Source organism: Antechinus flavipes, chromosome 6, assembly GCF_016432865.1.
Source record: "Antechinus flavipes isolate AdamAnt ecotype Samford, QLD, Australia chromosome 6, AdamAnt_v2, whole genome shotgun sequence".
Lineage (NCBI taxonomy): Eukaryota > Metazoa > Chordata > Mammalia > Dasyuromorphia > Dasyuridae > Antechinus > Antechinus flavipes.
Window position 1 is genome coordinate 134,014,268 of NC_067403.1, and position 24,534 is coordinate 134,038,801.

Genomic DNA, 24,534 nt, shown 5'->3' on the forward strand with positions numbered 1-24,534 from the left:
TTTAGATCTTTCCACTGGAGTTTCAGTGAAGTGACTCTCTGAGTCCACATTCAGTAATCTTGAGAAGCATTTCAAGTCAGTAAGTGTTCATTAAGCAGTATTCAATATTCAAGGCACTGTGTTGGGTTTTGGAATACAAAGGAAAAAAATGAATTTATGCCTTCCTTCAATGTGTTCAAATTATATTCATGCAAGCCTCCTCAGGGAAGTCTTTCTTATTTCAATGTCTCCTTAAATTCCTAAAGCAATTAATGTTTGGGCTCCATACATTTTCTTGCATTGTCTATGTATTCAATATGCATGCATTATCCCTAGGAGTGAAGATTGTCATCTCCTTAAGGGCAGGCCTGTGCCCCCCCTCCCCCTTTTTAATCTGGTATAGTGCCTAAGGACAGAGTGAGGTGGATCTCATAGAGTAGAGCGTATTATATTCATATTCTTATGGGTATCAACAATTAATAAAACTCTTAATTCCCTCATCTGTGAGGATGAATCCTGTTTCTTTTTAAATAAGACATATTCTTGCCTAGAGCATTGTTGCACCCCTTAAAGAAAATAATTTGGCCTCACATGAAGTACCTGTAGCCATTTGAGGCATCCATCCTGTTGTTCACACTCTAAATGTTGTGTGTCATGAAGGCTTGCCAGGGTATACGTGTTATGGCAAAGGTCCAAACTAATGGTGCGTTGAAGATGGTCATGTTACAGGAACATAAAGTGCTTGCTGGTTGTGTGCTCCTATTATTTTACAATGCTGCCTCTCATCCAGAATGTGACAATTCCGGCTGGCTTTGCAAAGTTTCTGGTATCGTTGGGCATTCTGTAATGCCCCAAGGCTGCTTACTGGCCATTTTTTAACAGCTGTTATATTGCTCCTTTAAAAATGTTTCTTGTAAACAAATGACAAACTAAATGCCTGCCTTCATTTACTCTGTATCCTGAAGTGGTGACCCTTGATCTTCCAGTCCCAGATATGTTGATTTATGTTGGTCAGCTACAGAGAGCCAACACTTTCCTTTAACAGGTGGAGCTCCATGACTCTTTTGGAGGCTGATTGGCATTTTGTATTTGGCCTTATATTAAGTGCTTAATTAACTTCAAGCACATACCATTTATCGGGCACTGTGCTGGTGGTTAAAAAAGGGGGCAAAAGACAGTCTTTGGCTTCAAGAATTACCCTATTACCACATGTAATAGGGTAGACAACAATGTATATCCAAATCTTTGCTAAGTTCTGAGTGTCCTTGATGCTTATAGTAAAATTAGCCAAAATGAAGTCCCTGTGAAAGTTTCTCTTCTCTCTCTCTCTCTCTCTCTCTCTCTCTCTCTCTCTCTCTCTCTCTCTCTCTCTCTCTCTTTTTCTGTCTCTCTCTCTCTCTCTCTCTCTCTCTCTCTCTCTCTTTCTTTCTTTAAGCATTTCTTTATTATATGAGGTCATCGGAGTGTTTGCCTGCTGAACTAGAGCATTATTCAAAATTCATATTAGAACCTATACTGTATGTGTAATGTACATTAAAGTTTGTGGTGAACATGTTTGAAAGTGTGTTTCACATGCTTTCGAATTTTATTTCTACAATTTCATTGAAATGGGTCTACTTGCAGTGTGATGAATATAACAGAAGTAAAATGCCAAAAATTGTTATATTTTCTATGGGAAAATGTTTTATTCATATAAAACTAGTCATAATATTTCTATGTTCTGGGGAATTTGCCTGTCAAGATTAATTTGTGATTTAACAATAAGGAAACAAAGGAATGAGTAGATCAACTCACAAGTCTACCAACATTTGTATGTAGCCTTAAAAAGGCAATTAAACTTACTGTGTTCTATTCCTAGTTTTTTTTTTTTTTTAATGAACAAAATGAGAAAAGTACTTGTGAGACATCGTAGCATTGCAAGAAGTACTATATATGGAATCAGAAAGACCTGGCTTTGGGTCCTATTACAGACATTTACTAGCTGTGTGACTATTCTCTGAGCCTCTATTTTCTCTTTTGCTGGAATCATAACAGTGCCCAATGTCACAGGGCTATTAAAATCAAAAGGGAAAATTTTGCAAAGTACTTTGCAAACTTTGAAATGCTATCATCATCATCATCATTATTTAAGTTTCTTTTTTTTTTTTTAATAGAGACCATATCTCATGATCCCTTTGTGGATGATTTTGTTTTGCTTTTGGAGAGGGCCTGAATTATCTGTGACAATGTGAGAGGATGATACAGGGAGACTGAGAGGCAGTTGCTGTTCTCCAACCTCTCTAAGTGAAAGGCTGTTGCGTTGTCTGACCTCTCTCCTCTTCCCTCTGCCTACAATTTATTTCATTCCCAGTCTACAACACCCGTGTCAGCAAAGGCTGCCCTGCAACTCCTTCAGATGCTATGATCCACAACTGTGGAGGCTCTCAGAAAATTGACCTGCCCCTTAACAAAGTATATTATAAAATCATAGTGTGTCTCCTTTTATTGCTCCATTCCTTTTGCCAGACATTTCTAACATGATTTCAAGGCTAATTGTTGTTGTTCCTGTTAAAGAAATTCAATCTTTTTACAAAACCTCTTGCCATCTCCAGACCACACTGCCGGCAATCCAGCAATCATCCTCAGAACCATGGACTTCTGCCATGGTAATCAGGGTTTTGATAAATGAACTTTGCCTCACCATATGTGGAAATAATCCTCTGCCATGTCCTCAGCCTGCTGCTGAAACTGTATAGCCCCTCTTCAAGCTCCCCTTTATGTGTTATCTTCCTCCATTAGAATTCTTATGAGTTCCTTGAAGGCAGGAGCTGTCTTACATGCTTATATTTATATTCCTACCACAGTGTCTAAAACATGGTGGTATTTAATAAATGCTCTAGTAAAATAACTGTTTACCTCAGTTTTTTCATCTGTAAAATGAGCTGGATAAGGAAATGGCAAACCACTTTAGTACCTTCTGCAGGTCTGGGTTGGATCTCCAGCATATACAGTCAGGTGGCTCCCATATTACAACAATTCTTCATATAAAAAGAAGAGACAGATAAAAATCATCTTTAGAAAAGTTATTTTACTTTAGATACAGAAGGAGAAGGAAAAACAAAAGTAAAATCTGTTGAATAAATAGAAAATGATACAGGTATTTGAACATTTTCTTGCATTTTTCTGGGCTTTCTGCTTTTTATTTTTGTCTGGAAAAAAAAGAATAAATGGTGACAGGTTTGGGAGGAGGGAAAGAACACAACTGCTAAAGACATTGAGTCCAACTTAATTTGGATATTATGAGGCAGGAAATTCATTAAGTGAGGTAAATATTTTAAAAAGTATATTATATAGTGACAGTTAATTTCCTCTTCTTTGCCTTAACCTAAAACTTAACTTGATTCAACAAAATTACTTGGAATATAAATTACCAAGTAGACATCTTATCACATTCATATATCACTGGAACTTTTCTATAATAACATTTGCTGTCGATTAGGATTTATTCTAAGTAAGTTAGGGTTAGATTGCTCCTAAAGGTTTCAGTTACACAATTGCCTTAAGGACTTTATGAGGTAGTTTCATCTGCAAGGCATTTGTGTAACATAGATGCAGAAGATAGCTTTTTAACAGATCTTTGGTGGGTGTATAAGTTCATTAATTTAATAAATATTGAATATTGTCCCATATAAAACATTTAGTTCACCTGGTGGGCAGAGCACTAGACCTGTAGTCAGGAAGACTTATCTTCCTGAGTTCAAATCTGGCCTTAGATACTTAGTAGAGTATAATTCTGGACAAGTCATTTAGCCCTTTTTGCCTCAATTTTCTCATCTCTAAAATGAGCTATAGAAGGAAATGGAAAAACACTCCAGTAACTTTGCCAAGAAAACTCTAAATGGAGTCACGAAGACTCAGACATGACTGAACAACAACTGGAAATTGTCTCATATACAGGTCTGTGTTCTATGCTGTAGAAGAATATCAGGAAGTATTTGACTGCCCTTGTCCTCTTAAGAGTTAGAGTCTTTAGATTAAGGGCTGAGATCAGACCTGTGATTTCATTGGCATAAAGAATTTTTGTATTCCAGATGAAGAAAATTCTTTTACTAATATAGGTGAGAGCCTTCTGAAACTTATACTATAAGGGAGTTTTCTAGCCATGGTATCAAACTCTAAAAGAAATGTGAGTCAATGAACTTTCCATATAGATTTCTGCAGGTCACATATTAACTTAGAAAACCATATATTAATATTATTTTGTTTTATGGCATTTTAAAAAATTTTGTTAAGTATTGCATATATATTATATATATCTATATCTATATTATATTGTAATTTGGCTCAGGCCATCTATTTGACACCTCTGATCTAGATCACTGAAAATGGAAGGAATTTATCCAGGATCATGTAGCCAGAACATATCAGAGTTGGGAATCTAGGGTACGATTCCTTACCATGAAGCTGATCATCTAATCACTAAGCCATATTGTAAGGGTTCTATAGCTATACTCATGACAATAGAGCTAGATGGACTCCAGAGATCATTTGAATTAATTTTCTTACTTTGTAAAAGAGGAAAAAAAAGCCAAGGCAATGAAGTAATTTGCTCAACATCACATAGATAGTAAATGGCAGGATTAGAACTCTCTTCCATGTCTTTAATTTTAACTACCTGACCATTGTACCATATTGCCTAGGAATAGTTGAAAGAGATGCAATACACAGAGAAAATAGTGTACTACACTGGAAAATGTAGAATTTAATGGCTATGTGTATGGAATAGAAAAATAACTATGCTGGCATTCAGAGGAAGGAAAGTTTGCTATGAACTAATATGGTCAGGCATGGCTTCATGGGAAAGTGGAGAAAATTAAGATTGACTTAAGGAAAGATAGGACTTAAAAAAATTTGATCAGGCAAAAGCTCTATCATATTCTTAGTATTGTACTTACATCCTTGCCTATATATAAAGAAGGGAATACAAATATGATCCCTGTTCTCATGTTACTTCCATTCCAGTGGAGAAGATAAATGTAAATAACTAGGTAAAAAAACCAGAGTAGATGGAAGATGATCAGATCATCTTATAGGGGAAGGTGTATGGATTAGAAAAGGGACCAGGAAAGTCCTCCTATAAAATGCCAGAGCTGAGCTGAAGGAAGCTAGTGGAAATAAAAGACAGAAATGAGAATGGTGTAAGATCCTGCTTATGCCAATCTATACATAATAAAAAGAAGAAAAAGAAGTCATATTTACAAGGCAGCTGTCTATCTTTCTAGTCTTAATATATATTATTCCCTTTAATGTACTCCTTGGTCTAACAAAAATGGCCTTCTTTCTGTTCTTCACACTTGGCATTCCATTTGCCATCCCTATGTTTTCACTCAGGCTGTCACTCATACTAACAATGAACTTCCTTTTCATTGAATGACATGTGGAAAAGAGAGGGAATAACATGGCACATGAGACTTGGGGTTGACCTAAGGAGCTGCAGGAACAAAAGCATGGAGACAGGAATGAACAAGTATGTTCTGGTTAACAGTGAATGGAGAAGTGGTTGGAGAGCAAAAAAAAAAAAAAAAAAAAAAAAATGCATTGAATCTGGGCTATTGAGGACTTTGGATTTTTATCTTTTTGTTAGTGGAGAATTATTGAAGTGCTTGATCAGAGAAATGATACAATAAAAACATTGTTTTGGGGAGGTAAAGCTAGTTATAGTGTACATAATGATTAGAGATAAGAGAGCCTAAAGCCTGAGATTAGTTAGGAGACTCCTCATACTCCAAGAGTGAGGTAATAATAGCCTAAACTAGAATTGTACTGGTAAAGGAAGAATTAGGTTTTGTGATTAATTTGTACATTTAATTGTATTTTTTCAGTGAACAAAAAATTATTTCTCTTTCTTATCTCCCTACTCCATTAAAAAATGGGAAAACAAAACCCTTATAACAAATAGGCATTATAAAGTAAAAACAAATTCCCACATTGTCCCTATTCAAAAATCTTTGCCTCATTTTACAATATCTATTATCTCTCTGTAAGGAAGTGGGCATGACACTTTATCAATTACTTAGGCCAGTGTTTTAGAGATGGTGTGTGACCCTCAAAGACATTGTTACATGAATACACCTGTTGCTTTTGCTACTTGATTGTTACCTCGTATATATTTTTACTGTGTCTCTAAAAATAAAAATGGGCTTTGATGGGGTTGGAAAGGGATATGGCAGTTCTCAAATATTTAATGAGGTCACATGTGGAAAAGGAATTAGATCAGTTCTGGTGGGCCCTAGAGGACAGAATTAGGAGCAATGCGAGGAAGATTCAGTGAGTCAAATTTTGCTTGAGATATACAAATGCTTCCTGACAGAAGCTTTCAGAAGCGCAGTCATTTACTGGTGGAGCAGAGACTATATATTTTTTCCTGCTTCTATCTCCAGAACTAAGCCCAGTGCTTGGCATATAGCAAGAACTAGCTTATTTCTTGTAAATAATGTTCTATAATTTCATAATTAAAAATATCACTGCAGTCTTTTAAAAAAGATCCTTTATAAATTGACTTACATACTTTTTCTGTGCTAGGCACAGTGATGGGTACAAAAATATAAGCAAAAGATCCTTCTCTTAAATAGATTATATTCTACTGGGTGAAAATAACATGTACTTAGATAATTAGATAAGGGAACTAAGTGGCACAATAGATAAAACTCTGGGCCTGGAGTCAAAAAGACTTGAGTTTAAATCCAGCTAGCACTTGCTAGCAAGTTATTTAACCCTGTTTGTCTTATTTTCCTCATCTGTAAAGTGAGCTACAGAAGAAAATGGCAAATCACTCTAGTATATTTCTCAAGAAAATCCCAAATAGGTTCTTGAGGAGAAGGACACAATTAAAACAAGTGAACAACAAGATAATTAGATACAAATTAAAATAATTAAGGGGAGGATTTTCTTATTTGCTTCATCTTCCCTATTACTCTGTAACCCCATCCTCTGATTCTTATGTTTGCATGATCATTACAATATAAAACAAACTCAAACAAAAAATAGCAACAAATTTTTTATTCAACATAATATCCAAAAGCGTAAATAATACATAACTGCATGAATTTGTAATTGAATAAAGTTCACAACCTTTATTATTATTCCTTCAAACTTTTGTCAATTCTTCTAACTTGTTAGCTAAAGAGCTATATAGTCATTATTATTTCTGTCAATAATAGTCTGTAGCAAGTGGGCTGGTTTCAATGATTGATCTCAGGATCTCTTTGAGTCATATGTATATCCACTCTACATCAAGGCATCCTTTATTTTGACATATATGTACCTAACCAGTTGTTAATTTTATCCTTGGTCAGCTCAATGTAGGTAGAACTACTGTTTTTTTTCCTGACTTGGGTTTTGATCAGCACAGTTCCCACATGCTCAGCTGACCATGTACCTTTTCTTCCTAAAGTTGGACTAAATTTGGGTGGCTTCTTCCATGCTTTATTTCTTAGTTCATTATATCTTTTTCTTCTTTTCATTGTTTCTATTACTGTATTATAAATGCCTAGAAGAAAGGGATTGTCTTATTTCATCTTTCTGTATACAATGCATTGCACCTGATAGATACTTAATAAGTGTGTGTCAAGTGACATTAAATGGAATCATTCACCAAATTTTGCCCTCTAGTCTCAACTACAGAATCACTTCTACTTCTGCTATTTGTCTGTGATTTTCATTTTCTGTCCCTCAACATAATTCATGTTAAAAAGTAATAGAATTGTTGTTAATTTAGGTGAAGAATATCTTAAATGATACACTGAGAATCTGCCTAAAGAAATATGACTAATTTAAGTTTATTTCCTGATATGTGTGGCTAATTTTTATTTCATTCTTCCATGAAAAATTGGGTAGACATTTGAATTTTGTAGTTGTTGATGGAAAAGAATATAAGCTTCCATTAAAGCATTTCTCTCCAGTTTCCTCATCATGATTATTGTCTCCTAACTTCAGAACAACGAAAAATTGTCAATTAATATTTCATTTAAAATAACTGTTAATAGTATAAAATATTTGGGAATCTATCTGAAAAGAGAAAGTCAGGAACTATATGAGCAACACTACAATACACTTTCCACACAAATAAAGTCAGATCTAAACAATTGGAAAAATATCAAGTGCTCTTGGATAGGTCAAGCGAATATAATAAAGATGACAATACTATCTAAACTAATCTATTTTTTTAGTGCTATACCAGTCAAACTCCCAAGAAAGTATTTTACTAATCTAGAAAAAATAACAACAAAATTCATCTGGAAGAACAAAAGGTCAAGAATTTCAAGGGAATTAATGAAAAAAAAATCCAAATGAAGGTGGCCTAACTGTACCAGATCTAAAACTATATTATAAAGCAGCAGTCATCAAAACCATTTAGTACTGGCTAAGAAACAGACTTGTTGATCAGTGGAATAGGTTAGGTTCACAGGACAAAATAGTCAATAACTATAGCAATCTAGTGTTTGGCAAACCCAAAGATCCCAGCTTTTGAGATAAGAATACACTATTTGACAAAAACTGCTGGGAAAATTGGAAATTAGTATGGTAGAAATTAGGCATTAACCCACACCTAACACTGTATACCAAGATAAGGTGAAAATGGATGCATGATCTAGATATAAAGAATGATATTATAAATAAATTAGAAGAACATAGGATAGTTTACATCTCAGACCTAGGGAGGAGGAAGGAATATGTGACCAAAGGAAAACTAGAGATCATTATTGATCACAAAATAGAAAATTTTGATTATATCAAATTAAAAAGCTTTTGTACAAACAAAACTAATGCAGATAAGATTAGAAGGGAAGCAATAAACTGGGAAAACATGTTTACATTCAAAGGTACTGATAGACCTTATTTCTAAAATATATGGAGAATTGACTCAAATTTATAAGAAATCAAGCCATTCTCCAATTGATAAATGGTCAAAGGAAAGGAACAGACAATTTTCAGATGAAGAAATTGAAACTATACGAACTCATATGTAAAGGTGCTCCATAAATCACTATTGATCAGAGAAATGCAAATTAAGACAACTCTGAGATACCACTACACATCTCTTAGATGGGCTAAGATGACAGGAAAAGATAATGAGCAATATTGAAGGGGATGTGGGAAAACTGGGACACTGATACATTGTTGATGGAGCTGTGAATGGAGCCAAACATTTTGGAGAGCAATTTGGAACTGTGCTCAAAAAATTATCAACCTATGCATGTCCTTTGACCCAGCAGTGTTACTACTGGGTTTATATCCCAAAGAGATCTTAAAGAAGAGAAAGGGACCTACATGTGCAAAAATATTGTGATGGCTCTTTTTGTATTGGATAGAATGGATGCCCATCAATTGCAGAATGGCTGAATAAATTATGGTATATAAGTATTATGGAATATAATTGTTTTGTAAGAAACAATCAACAGGATAATTTCAGAGAGGCCTAGAAAGATTTGCATGAATTGATGCTAAGTGAAATGAACAGAACCAGAAGATCATTATATAAGACAACAACAAGATGATCAATTCTGATGGATGTGTGTCTCTTCAACAATGAGATGATTCAAACCAATTCCATTTGTTCAGTAATGAAGAGAGCCATCTACACCCAGAGAGAGGAGTATGGGAACTGAGTGTGGACTACAACATAGCATTTTCACTCTTTCTGTTATTGTTTGCTTGCATTTTTGTTTTTCTTCTCAGTTTTTTTTCTTTCTAGATTCAACTTTTCTTGTGCAGCAAGATAACTAAAAATATGTATACATATATTGGATTTAATATATATTTTAACATATTGATTGTATTGGACTATCTGCCATCTAGAGGAAATGGTGGGGGGAAGGAAGGGAAAATTTGGACAGAAGGTTTTGCGAGGGTCAATGTTGAAAAATTACCTATGCATATGTTTTGTAAATAAAATGGTATAATAAAATAAATTTTTGAAAAGAATAGTCTTTATATTAAAAACAATAACAGAAACCTACTTCTCCAGATTACTTTATGGAAAATTTTTTAAGATTGAGGTAATTTTTTTTTCAAAAAGCCAGTTTTCTTTTGTTTTTTTTTTTTTAAACATTTTATATTAAGTTTTGAGTTCCAAATTCCATCATCCTCTCCTCATTCCCTCTCCCTGAGAAGGTATGCAATCAGATATATATTATACAGATTAGAATTTGAAAAAAAAGAAAGTAAATAATAGTATGCTTTAGTTCATATTCTAAGAATAGTAGTTTTTTCTTTGGACATGGACAATATGCTTCATCACTAGTCCTTTGGAATTGTCTTGGATCTTTGTATCATTGAGATTAGCTAAATCATTCATAGTTCTTCATCAAACAATATTGCTGTTACTCTTTACAATGTTTTTCTGGTTCTGCTCACTTTGATTAGTGTTGATTCATGTAAGGCTTTTCAGGTTTTTCTGAAATTATTCTGTTTGTCCTTTCTTATAATACAGCAGCATTCCATTAAAATCTCCCTTAATCTATCAAAAGCTGTTTCTGTCAAGATGGTATGTTTGATGAGTATATTGTGATATTTTATGCTACTTCTGTGGTTGACAGAAATTTTCTCATGTGTGAAATAGAAAATAGGCAGATTTATAAAAGGAACAATGTGCAGAAAATATTGGCTTCTAAGAGTTTTCATAAATATTACGTTTTGATTTGACTTTTTTTCTTCTCAAAATAATTGAATACAAACACTTTTCAAGTACCTACCATATTCTTCATCTGGGAAAGATCTGAAATAAGATAGAGTTCCTGCCTTCAAATATCATGCAATCTAGTAATTAAGACAAAATTGTAAACAATTTTAAGTTATCTTAAGATCAGTATTTTGGAGAAAATTGAACAAAGAGTAATGAGAGAGTATATTTCTGAAGACATTAGGGAAGACTTCATGGAGAAAATATCACAACAAGCTTTAAAGGAATAAAAGTCTTTTCAACAAGAAGAGGTATGGATTAAATAGTTTCAGGAATAAGGGACAGCATGAAAAAGGTCACAGAGGCAGGAGAGGGTAGGAAAAGGCTGGAAAATTGTAAAGGGTCTTGTTTGCCTGAATGTATGAGGCAGACAATATATATTATAACACAAGAAGTTAATTGTAACCAGATTGAGGGTTTGTATACACGTTGGTTATAAGAGTTTGTATTCCATCCAGTAAGCCATAGGGAGTCACTGAAAGTTTTTTGAACAGGGGAGTAGTGTGGTGAGACTTGTGCATTGGGAAAATTGCTATGAAAGGGGGATGGGAGACAGAGGGTGGAGATCAGGAGACCATCTCAGGGACTACTGGAATGAAAAAGATTTAGTGAGTCTCTGAGCTAAGTTGGTGTCAATATAAATAGACAGAAACAGCCATATGTGAAAGATACTGCTGAGATAATGCATGGAATTTGATCACTTTTCAAGGGAGAAGAAAGACTCAGACTCAGAAGAAAGACTGGATTGCAAACAAGGATGACTGGAGAAATGGTGCAGGAATAGAGCCCAGGAAGTATGCAAGAGTCTGAGGAGTTCAGTTTTATATGAGTTTTTGTGAGCTTGAGGTGCTGGAAGGATAGCCAACAGAAAAATGCATCAAATATTTGGAAAGGCAAAATTTTAGGTTTTATTTAGAATTTTTTGTGAAACTGAGATATTACTTTTAATAGTTTTGTCTGTATTACACACCTTTTAGGTAAATATAAATTAGATTGTACTGAATGATGACAGTTCAGAATTCAGGTTTGAAAAGCACATTTGCTTCACCATCTATAATTTGGGTTCATTAATCTTTTTTAAACTGATGTAGCATAGACATTAATTTAAAAAAAATTAAAAACTAAAAAAAGACATTTAAGACAAATAACCTTCATTTAAATATGGCAGTGATACTTCAATGAATTAATCCTTTGAAAACAAATTTCCTTCATACCAAAGATACATGGTCTTTGTTCTTGTTTTTTTATCTATATGTAAATCAAACCTACATATATCGTGGAATGCAGTATTGGTCTCTATCATTTGGCTCATACCATAATGATTCCATTAATGTGTGCATGTGTTTCTGCACAGCTTCCATTTGACCATTTTTTAGGGAAAACAGGATGGCCAAGTTGTGAAGTAGATAAAGTTTCACTTTGATGTCCTCAGCCTTCTCCTTATCCAAACAGGAAGAGATCTATTATCGCTCTTATTGCTTGTGATAGATCAACTTTAGAAAACAATGTGGTTTAGGAAATAGTCCTGTACCTTATGTTCCTAGTGGGAATAGTGCCACTAACTAGCTAACAGTCTTTAGTAATTGTCTACCTTTCTGGCCTTTTGTTTCTTCTTGTGCAGAATAAGACCTTTGAACTAGATCCTGTCACTCATTTGATCATACAGTTTAGATAAAGATCTACTAAAAAAATAATTGGTTGAGGATACAAAAATAGTCCCTGCCTTCAAGTACTTAACAAGAGTAAAGTCAAATGCAAATAGAAATGGGAGACACTAAACTATATTTAGGATTCCTGTAGGTGCATATTACATTAGAAATCCACATATTAACCCTATCTTGAACTTTTACATGGACCTATCCTGTGTGTCAGTTTGATACCTCTGTTTTAACAGGGAGGGAAAATAGGACATAAATGCAGATAACTCCAACACAAAACAGAGTAGAGAGGCAATGTGATGGAGTTGATAGAAATCTGACTTTAGAGTCAGGAAGACCTTGATTTAAAGTCTGACATAGATAAATTGTGTGACTCTTGGGCAATCCCTTAACTCTCCAGTCCTCCAAGCAATTTTCTAAAGCTAAGCTATAGAAGTGGTATTGATCTGCATTGGTAAAGGCAGTTTCCTCAACAAATTTCCTCTACTTATGAAGTCATAGGTACAGAGCATGAAAAGAAAACTCTGAATAATGTATGAAGAAGAAAAGCTTGGGGAGAAGTATATTTAGGGAATAGTGATGAGTCTAATATATACAACAGCAGATTTGAGTACATGAGAAAGACCAATGTGAAATTCAGCAGGGAATGTGGGTTTGGGAGAGATTGCACAAAACTTTTATGCCAAGTCTTAGGTAGAAAGGGAAAACCCAATTAAGATTTTTGAGAAGTGACATGATGTGATTAGAAATATGAATTAAAAAGGTTTATTTCTTAGTGGCATAAAATGATAGATTAGAGGAAGAGACTAGAGATAACTAGTCTAGACACTACATGATTTTCATAATGATGATGATGTTAGTTATATAGTACTTTTACATGCATCATCTCACTTGATCCTCTAAACAACACTGGGAGATAGAAGCTGTTATTATTCCTATTTTATAGATGAGGAAATTGAGGTTAAGAAAGATTAAATAAGTAACTTGCTCAGGTTCACCCTACTGGTAAGTGTCTCAGGCAGGATTTAAATTCGAGTTTTTCTAACTATCTAACCAATGATCTCTAGCATCCATAAAAATTCCCAAAGTCTATGATTCTAATGTGAATTGCTTCTTCTCTCCATCTCCTATCTAGATTCCATCATCTGCCAAATGATCTCTAGCATCCATAAAAATTCCAAAAGTCTATTCTAGAGTAAATTGATTCTTCTCTTCTTCTTTCTCTCCACTCCCCCCCACCTTGGGATGTGTAACTCATCAAACCACAGCTCACTTCCTACACACACCATTTCCTGATCCCCACTCTAGTTATTAGGGTGTTCTGTTGCTCAGAATTACTTTGCATTAGTCGTTGTTTATTGTTATATATATATATATATATATCCTCCAAGTAGTATGCTGAAAACTTTTTGAAGGCAGAAATTGTTTTCTTTGTTTCCTCAGAATGAAGGACAATCCCTTACATGTAACATAATGTACTTATTAAATGTTTGTTGAATTAAATACTTGTATTTTCTTTTTTTGATAGCATTTTATTTTTTCCAAATACATGCAAAGATAGTTTCCAGCATTTACCTTTGCAAAACCTTGTGCTCCAAATTCCCTCCTCTTCTCCTCCCTCTCCTTTAGATAGCAAGAAATATAATATAGGTTTTAAACATATTTCCATATTTGTCATGCTGTGCTAAAAAATTAGAACAAAAGGGAAAAAACACGAGAGAGAAAAAAAAACATGCAAGCAAACAACAGCAACAAAACTGGTGAAAATACTATGCTTTCATCCACATTCAGTCTTCATACTCTACTGGAATTGTCTTGAATCATCTCATTGTTGAAAAGAGCCAATTCCATCACAGTTGATCATCATATAATCTTGTTGCTATGTTCTCTTGGTTCTGCTCACTTCACTTAGCATTTGTTCATGTAAATCTTTCTGAGCTTTTTTGAAATCAGCCTGCTCATTATTTCTTATAGAACAGTAATATTCCGTTTTATTCATACACCATAACTTTTCAGCCATTCTTCAACTGATGGGCATCCACTCAATTTCCAATTCTGTGCCACCACAAAAAGGGCAGCTACAAACATTTTTGCACATGTGGATCCTTTTTCATTTTTTATGATCTCTTTGGTATACAAACCCAGTAGAGACACTACTAGATATGCACAGTTTTATAGTCCTTTGGCCATAGTTCCAAATTGCTCTCCAGAATAGTTGGATGATTTCACAATGCATTAGTAAACACTTGTATTTTCAATCTTTTTGTTCCTGAATGAGATGAAAAACTGTGTATTATTAAAGGAATTTCATGATATTATAAGTTTATTACTAGGAAGGAGCTTAGAGATCATCATATCCAATCCTTTCATTCTATAGATGATGAATAGAGATCAAAAGAGGTTAAATGACTCACCCAGGACCTCCAGGATGTGCCTAGCTGAGTCTGTATTCAATTGCAAGTCTTTTACCTCCAAATTCAATATCCCTTTCAATGTACTATGCTTCTGCTAGACTTCTGATGGGGAAGGGAGAAGGGAGGAGGTGGAGAAGTCAGGAGGGAAAACATTAATATCCTTGAAATCACACCAAGACCAAGTAAACAAGATTTAAATATATTTTCATTCTTCTAATGTGATTGGTCCAGAGTCCCTTCTGTTTTTCCTTCTTGGTGTTTCTGTTTCTCTTAGGAAAGATGAATTAAGGACATCTGTAGGTAAAGAAATGGAATGAGGAAAATATTGAGTAATCTATGGCATCTTACATATTTTTTTGTTAAAATGTTAACAGGTAGTTATATTTTCCTACCATAACTAGTAGTATTTAATTTACTAAGATTTGCATCTTAGAGTCATAATTTTTCGGATTTTCTTGATAGAGGAATGTGTCACTGAAGCTTATCTGTTTATAAATAGGAATATTAAAGCATCTGGTGAAGTTCATAATGAAAACACAGCACAGCAACCTTTTTAATAGAGGCAGGTTTTTAAAAAAAATCAAGAATCATGTTGTACCTCATGCTAAGAATTGAATATTTCAGTTTGAACTATTTGCTTATTAAGGGAAAAATCATCTTTCACATGCTTACCTACCTCTCTTAACCACATAACAAAAGGATATTATTACATTCACTACTAAGATAATAAAGAAAACTATGGAAATTCAGCTAAAAGTCAGTCTTCTATTTTCTTAAGACACCAAACAATTATGAAAATATTGAATTCCTAGAATTATCAAACAGGCATATTTTCTTAGGTAAGCTTAGATGTACAATCAAAATGATAAAATGGAATTTTTTCCCCTTCTATAAAACGATGCCACATGCTTCAGTCAGTAATCAATAAGCATTTGTTAAATGCTTGGTGCTAAGATACAAACAAAAATGAAACCATTCCTATCTTCAAATATATTATATTGAGCAACACAACATGCTCACAATAACCTTAGGAAGTGGTGCTATTATTATCTCTATTTCTATCTTTTATTATTTTCATCTCTGTTATCCCTTTTTATTATTTTTCTTTCATCTATTGAGGAAACCAAAGCAGAAAGAGGTTAAATCACTTGCCCAGAGTGACACATCTAATAAGTATATAGACCGAGATTTGCTTTCAGATTCTTCTGAATCTAGACCCAATATTCTATTTATTATGCTACTTAGCTGTCTCAGAAGGATTTGGAATTGGACTATTTCAAATGACAATTTATAAAAAGTGTGGCTGGCTATAAAATATTTTACATTATGCTTTTGTTGCCTTTTTTAAAAACTTGTAAAATCCAAGTGGGCAGACCAGATTGTTTGAGCGGTTTGAGAAAAACTGAGTGTTTTACTAACATTTTTGTTTTTGATAATAATTTTTCCATGTGGAAGCCCTTAATATCCAGTTGAGTCTCCAGGGTACTCAGGCCACGTGCTACCTTTATCTTGAACTTTTTGGAATTTGGAAGTTGTCAGACTTAGCAGCTCATTCTTTAAAACCAGGAAGTTCTTTATTTTCCTTGGATTTTTTCAGGGTGGGGGGAGAGCAAATATTATAAGGGTTAAATTCATAGTGAATATGTTTTTCTCTTTATCTGGAGGGTCACTGAAGGGGAATTACAATGCCTAAGGAAATGGAGAGTGATCTGGTGTTATTGAGAATGATGACCAGAAAGCCAAGAATGTATCAAGTCTAATGCAGATTAGCTCAGTGTTTTTCTTCTTCTTCTTCTTCTTCTTCTTCTTCTTCTTCTTCTTCTTCTTCTTCTTCTTCTTCTTCTTCTTCTTCTTCTTCTTCTTCTTTCTTCTTCTTCTTTCTTCTTCTTTCTTCTTGATTTGCTGGAAAATGTTTCATTTCCCCCATCATCTCATGAAAATGATAAAAATAGTATTAATCTATCCTTCTTCTGAATTCCCATAGCATCATCATTACCTTTCTTAATGTAATTTTATATTTTACTTTGTTTTATGGCACACATCAGAACACATCTACTAGAGAGAAATTTTAATGGAGACAAGGGGCATGCTTTATTTTTATTTGTCATATCCATAGCATCTATTACAATGCCTTCAATGGATGTTCTGGACCTCTGTGTTCTATGGCATAGCCACTGATCCCTGACTTTCTAATATAGAGTAGAAATTGATGGGACAAAGCAATAAAAGAGAATTCTCGGAGGACATCATGTTAATGAGAGGCAGCAGAAGGCAAAGGCAATGGTTCAGTCAAAATGAAAAGGAGAACTAAAGTATTTAGAGAAGGTTTGGAATATGGGTTAGTTGGGGTTATGATACCACAGGTAAAGTAGAATGAAATTAATATTAACATTTTAAATGAAATAAGAAGAAAAAAGAAAAATTCATCTAAATGGAATGAATAAAAGGTTCTCTTGAGTGAGGCAAATGAAGATGTTGATGTAGTTAGTATCATTTTGATAGGGTACAATTTCTAAGGGAAATATAGCCGTAATTCTAAAGCCCCCTTATGTTAGAGTACTATTATTCTAACAATGTCTGTCAATGATTCTAAAAGTCTTCTGGCCTTAGAAATATAATAATATAGTTATATATTTCTTTCTCTAGGTTTTAGGGAAATATAGCAGTAATCCTAAGGTCCCCTGATCTTAGAGTGCTATTTTAAACACTCTGCTGTCAATCTGTCTGTCAATGATTCTAAAGTCTTCTGGCTTTAGGATAGTCCTATCAACACTGTTGACTGCCAGATAGATAATCTTCTGGTCAATGATAATCAGGTTCCTAAGACAATAGTGAATAGACCACCCCTCAGACCTATCTGTAAGCCATAAAATTTCTTTGCAAAAAAACATTCTATAGCATTTTGTTAATTCTGGCATCCCAAAGAAGGTAGAAAAATGTCAAAGTTTCCCTAGAAACTTTGCTGAAAGTTGCAAGAATTTCCAAGTCTGGGCATTCTCAGTCAAGGAATGGTGCTCAAGATGACTCAGAGAAGCCTTCTCCCAGTTTCTTGGGGTATCCCAGCTATAAGACTGAGGGAGAAAAGAAAATAGAGGACTTACTTTAACAAGGAGGGGATGAAGCCAGGGGAAGCCAGATTCTCCCCATAAGGGCCATCAAATATTGAGGTTCAGAAAGGACATCTCAAAAGCTTGAGATCACAGACTAATGCCATGAAGTATCTCCAAAAAATTTGCATGCTTGAATCCATCTGCAAGTCAAGGAGTAAAGTTTATTGCATTTGTAATGCCAAAAGAATTTATCAAAGAGGCAAGAACACACATTTATAGGAAAAATTAGAGAGATTAGAGAAACGGTTAAGATTACTGCTATATTTCCTCTAGAAGCTGTACTCTATCAATTCCAAGGGGTGCTTAGTTATCTTGGATTGCAGTGTTCATGATGAATATTTGCAAAAAGATCACAATGAAGAAAATGGAGCCATTTCTCATTCAACTTTTAATGCAGAACAAGAGAAAGAAGAGAAATTCTCTGAATTATTTCAATAAGACCCTGAACATTAAGTCAACATCTACTTTAATACCCAGTACAAAATTATACATAGGAGAGAATAGTGAAAAAGATTAGACACTTATATAACCAGGGATTTTTTTCCAAAAAGGAAAGATATGTAGAGATAGATAGATCAAATAACAACAGAAAATGAAGTCAATTGTTTTAGTAGACAAGAAGTGACTGGTTACATGTGGCAATAATTTTCAAACTGCTCTTGATGCACAATCAGAACATCAAAGATTAAAGTTAGTGACAAAATAGAGAAAAGAATTTTTTAAAAAGAGATGTTTGCATACAGCTGAAGCAACTCCAATCTGGCCCATTTAGTAATTGATGTTATTAAAAAAAATTAGTGAGCATTTATATAGGACTTAAATGTTTGCAAAGAACTTTACATATGTTTTCTCATTTGATCCTCACACAGTTCTAAAAGGTAGGTGCTGTTATTTTCCCCATTTTGTAAAGGCAGAACCTATAGCAGACAAAGGTTATGTGACTTGTCTAAAGTCAGGGCTTCCTAATTTGAAATTTAGTATTCTGTTCCTTGCATCCTCTACCTCAAAAATAAGAAAATAAAAAAACAGATATCACCATTTCTTATGGAAATTTAGTCATTTGTCACAATGAGGCTTAGAAATTGTTCATGAAAGAAGGCCCTTGATCTCTCTGCCTAGGAAGGTGATGCCATGAATTGTAAGTGAATAGAATTTGAGGGAGAGCTGTGCAAAGTCCTGTGAAGTTATATGGGTTCAATGGCAAGACACAGATCCAAATAATTGGAGATGGCCCCCGGAGCAGTGGGAGACCTTGGACTTTTTAAATTAAGTTAAGATCTTTCCCAGGTCACAGTTTGATTATGACAATGTCTATTCAGTGATTAAGGATAGGTAAGAAATGAGTCAAAGAATGGTCTTTTTTACCTAGATTTTAAAAAAAATAATAGTCTAGGAGGGAAAGACCCTCTGGGTTTCTGACTAAAACAAAAACAAAAATAAAAGGCTAGAAAGGCTGTTCAGAATCAAATATTTTCACAGTCACCGAAGGGCATTGACTTTGTTTAAATCAAAGTGAGAATTTGTTTAAATGGATAACCTAAGCACAAACCTAGCAATGAGACAGTTTTAATTTAAGAAAATACATTAAAGTAACAAATAATTGAGAAATTTATTATTTTTGTTTCAGGACCTCCTGGGAAACGTGGTAAAAGGGGCAGAAGAGGAGAATCTGGTAAACTTGAACTTTGGGCTTTGCCATGACATGTAACAATTTGATTTCTGTATTTGGTCACTAAGCTTTGTTTAGGCATCCATCTCTTCCTATTTATCTTTTGCTGTGTTGTTTTAATGAGTCTTGTCTTATCTTCTGCACATCTAAGATTTAGTTTTTGAAATAATTTTCCTCTTAACTGTGTTTGTATGGGTCTACACCCAGAGAGATATATATTTAGTCTAAACCTAATTTCATTGGCATAGAGATCTCCCATAAGTAAACTCCCTGTGCCAGTGCAGGATAACAACTCTTTTGCTACATCTAGTCTTAAAACAGTTGCTCCAAGGAACCAAAAGGTTAAATGACATTCTGACGCACTAATTAAATCCAGGTCTTTCTGACTGAATAATCTGAGGCTGACTGAGGCTTCTGACTGACTCTACACACATACACACACATATACATAAGCATATATATATAATGCTTATAAACATAAGTAGGGTACAGGACAGTTCTGGGTTGTCCCCCTTCCATGCCTCCCAAAACCACATTCGAGAAGGCCAACATTTGATATAGATATATGTGTAAAATTATACAATACATACACATAGCCTTTATTTCTCTGGAGGCAAATAAGTATTTTTCTTCATAAGTTGTTTATAGTTGATTGTTTATATAACAAAATAGTTTAATTATATATAGTTACTCTTGGAATAATGTTGTTACTGTAAATTAATTTCTCTTGGTTCTGATATTTCACTTTGCATTATTTAACGTAAATCTTTCCATGTTTTCCTATAACCAACCTGTTTGTCATTTCTTACGATCCTGCAATGTTACAACACAATCACATGCCACAACATATTCAGGCATTCTTTAATTTCTTATAGCTGTGTAAAGGAGAGGCCTATATACTAATGCAGTCATGGTTTGGCCAAATCATTGGAACATCCTTTGTGTTTCTTTACTGTTGCTTCCCTCAGGTTGAGTTCACATTATCCAGACAAAGTTCAATCAATCCTATTCTTGTGCAAAAATGCTGTGATATGAGTGTCCTAGTATGTAGTTCAGGATTATGTCCCTAGTCTATAAAACTATGTAACACTTGAGTTAATAGTTGTCTCAGAACAGGGACCATACTTTTCTGAAAGGATTAGCGCTGCTTTTCCTCAATCTAAATCAATAAACATTCAAATTTTGAATATTGCTTAATAGTCACAAAATGAGATCATTTTAGAATATAGAAAAACCTTAAATAACCCCTAGCCCAAGAATCTCAGACTTAAATGGGTCATTTTTGTTTTAAATTTGCAGTCCTTGTGTGTTTATAGTAATATATCTAAGTCTGTTTCTTTCCAGAGACATGTTAATTTGATTACATAATCATCAAGTTATATTTGATATCAGGTCAATCTTAAAGACTTGGAAGACCTGAATTTAGATAACCTTTTTTTTCTTTCTTTTTTTTTTTTTTTTACTTAAACAGAAAAAGAAAGTAGTCCCAGATAAATCACAGGATTATCAACCAAACATTACATTGGTTTTTAGTGACAAAACTGGAAATTAGGTTTCCTGAATCTGCCTCATACAAATTCAATCTCCTCAGTCAAAATGAAGCAAAGGGATTAAATGAGTTTCATGAGAAAACTTTATCTAGGGCATTGTTTTGGCATCCTGTTTTACTTGGGCTGTCTTCACAAAGAATCAAATGAAGTCTTATCAGCTTGTCTCCCTTTGCTTAAAAGATTAAGAGAAAAGACATTTAAAGAGACAAGGAAACAACAATTCTTTCACAGTGTGTTCTAAAATGCTTAAAAACTAATGTTTAAATTGTTAAACATCAAGATTAATTGCAAAGATCAAGATAAGATATATCTTATCCAAATTTTATAAAGACTAATTATCAAGTACAAAATATAACTGGTTCTGTTTGAAGCCTCCATTTTCCTTTCATAAAAAAAGAGGCATAAAAGCTAATGAAAAGTCATTGATTTGATAATTATAGCTGCATCACTTAATATGATTGAATTAATTATATTTTATTTGCAACACTTTGATAGTTTCCTCAAAAAAAATTTGCCAACTCAAAATAATTGGACATATGTGCAAATATTACTTCATGCAGTATGACCTTCTCATACCATGTATACTGAGTCCTGGAAAGGGAGGAGTGAGAATGAATGATGAAAGGAATGTTTCATGGAGTAGCCACTAAATTGTCTTTTATGGCAAGGGAAAGTAAGAACTAGTCTTTAGTATTTTGTCCTAATGCCAATAGCAACTATTTAGGATTAAAAAAAAAAAGATGCATAATTCTGTAGGCAAGATGAAATGAAAGCTTGGTATCATGGCTAATTGGAACTAGTAAGCTAGAGAAAATATTTTATATATGATATTTCTGAAAATGGAATCTTGTAATCAGTACTTTTTTGGCATGGTATGTGATTTCATGAGAATATATAATTGCTTAACAGAATTGCATATGTTTTTGAAGTCTTTTTTGGGCTCATATCTTTAACATCAGTTCTAGTAGTTCTTGGAGGAACAACATTTTAAAGTTATCTAACATAATAGACTACTGGTTTGACCAATTTTGTAAATTTTGAGAAGTCAAACATTGCTTCTCCACATCTTTATTAAAAAGAATGTCAAAAAAAGTATCTTTTAAATCAGATTGCCTCTTATACCTGATTTCTCCTTAGTATATCTGATTTAATTCTTATTTCCATTAAAAGTTCAGATTCTTGAAATAATCTTTATTTTTGGTATTTTATGTGCTTATTTCTATAACTGAATGAACTGATTCTTTTTTTGTCTTCTTTTCTTTCACAGGTCCTCCTGTAAGTATATTTAAAGCATTTTGGCTCTTCCACATTAATCTGGATTGTTAGAACTTCACTGTGGTTCAACAGATCATATTTCAATTAGAGGAAAGGTAGTACCATTAAAAAAAAAAAAGACTGCTTCTGGAACAGCTGAGCAGTTGTTTAATACATATCAGTGGAGAAAGTCTTTAAGCACAATTTTGTTGGAGCAATCTTATAGGTGATATTTTGGAACCAAATAATCTGTAAGTATTCCTATAGTTTTTTACTGCCTCTTATTTTTGGAAAGTGTTAGTTTTGGTTTGGGCTTCATTGCCAATAACTCATAGCTCTGGAATTATGTGTTTTCTTTTTCATGGAAATCCAAAGCTAACTTCATCTGTTTAAACTTATATCTGAAATAATTGCATTTACTGGTCTACCAAATGGAGATAGCAATGTGATTATGAAAATGATAATTCCCTGTAGGCTCTGTCCAATACTCCCTTCTAATGCAAAGCTCCCTTTGAAGTGAGTTGGAGTTTTGCCTGCACAACCCTCTGAGAGTTTTCTTGCTTTTTCTTATTTGAGTAAGTCACACTTGTGTAGTTTCCGGTCTGTTTTCCATTCACCAGAATGAATTATCTTGTCACCTTTGAGTTGAATGTGTTTTTGACTAATATCCTGAATATTTGCTGTCAGATACACTGAGCACTGGGTATTTACAGTAGCAATAATAGTTGGCCTTGAGAAAACTAACATCGCCCAAAGCTAGTTTGCTCCACTGTTCACTGAGTACACATTGGCACCTCATCTGACAGGATGTCTTGATCCAAAGACAGCAAGAGGCTTAGTGCATACTAGTTTTCTTTATTCAAAAGAAATGTTAGCTTCCCAAATAGCTTTTGCAGTCTTCCTGGAAAATTCAGGGATGGAACATAAATCATGGCAATGATTTTTGTTCTGTAACTGATTTTTAGCTTTCCTTTAATGGCAGGCAGATGGATTGGCCTGGGTCTGTAAGTGTTTCCTCCTAGGCTTCAACTTTATACCTCTATAGTTTATACTGGAAACAAACCACTATTGACCAGAGAAAACTCCAGAGATTTCAGTTTGAACAGAGTATTCAAGGCTTCCTTTCATGGTCTCCTTTTGTAGCCTAAGTGATCCTTAAATCCTAGTATTTTTTGCACGATCACTTACAGGTTTCTAAAGTTCAGGATTGGTTCCTTTTACTGCAGGCAATTGCTAATCTCTTTTCCTTCAGACTGACTATTACTCTTGATCCCGTGCATAAAGATTTCCCTTGTTTGTCTTATATAACCTTTTTTTAATCCATCATATAACCCTTCTCTAGAATGACTCAACATTTTTGCCACATATTTAGTCATACTATGGATTAAGACACATCCTTAAATCATAACGAATATATAAAGTAAAGGCCAGATCTATCATGTTTAATTTACAATGTGGGTATCTATCTTAGTCTGATATTTGTGTTTTCAGAAACTTTGATTCTATTTTCAAATCATATTGCTGTTTAAAATCAATAGTTCTTTTTTTTTTTTTTTTTGGCTGGGAGAAAATTCATGCTATTCAATTAGCAAAATTTTAAAAGAATATTATTAAGAGCTTCACTATAAGGGATTTAGACAACAAACTACTACTTAATTGAAACTATCTCTTATCAAATTAAAGTGCTTTGGCTAGCTTCCTAATTACAATTGAAATTTCTAATTACTTTGTAATTTCTAATTATAAACTGCCTTGGATGATGGGTCTGGTACCTAAGTTCTGTTCTACAACAAAAAAAGAAAAAAAATGGGAGGGGGTGATTCTGATTCTACTTCTTATTTAAAGTGAATTATGAAATGGCAATTATTCCCACTTGTGTATCCTCCCCCACTTCTGCTAAGAAAATCAACTAACTATAGCATCATTATTGCCACTATTTCCACCACCATTAATGCAACTTACTCATGTTCATGTGTATTTATTAGGATTCTTAACATAGGCAAACCAGAAAAGTATCTTATCATATAATATCATAGAGCTAAATCTAGAAGGAACTTCAGGACTCATCTATCCAATCCTTTTGTTTTTATAGATAAATGAGGCCAGGAAAGTTAAATAACTTATCTAAAGTCACACAAGTAACCTAACACATAATATATACCTAATGAATACTGGATTGA

The 24,534-nt window shown here is 33.8% G+C and overlaps 1 protein-coding gene across 1 annotated transcript in view; it reads left to right on the plus strand.

Annotated features, from left to right (window-relative positions):
* COL25A1 (collagen type XXV alpha 1 chain) overlaps positions 1-24,534 on the plus strand; it is a 547,679-nt gene that overhangs the window by 266,200 nt on the left and 256,945 nt on the right. The window contains exons 3-4 of the mRNA XM_051965978.1: positions 19,509-19,553; positions 22,368-22,375. Coding sequence (XP_051821938.1) covers positions 19,509-19,553; positions 22,368-22,375 — 53 coding nt within the window. The remainder of the gene's footprint in view (positions 1-19,508; positions 19,554-22,367; positions 22,376-24,534) is intronic.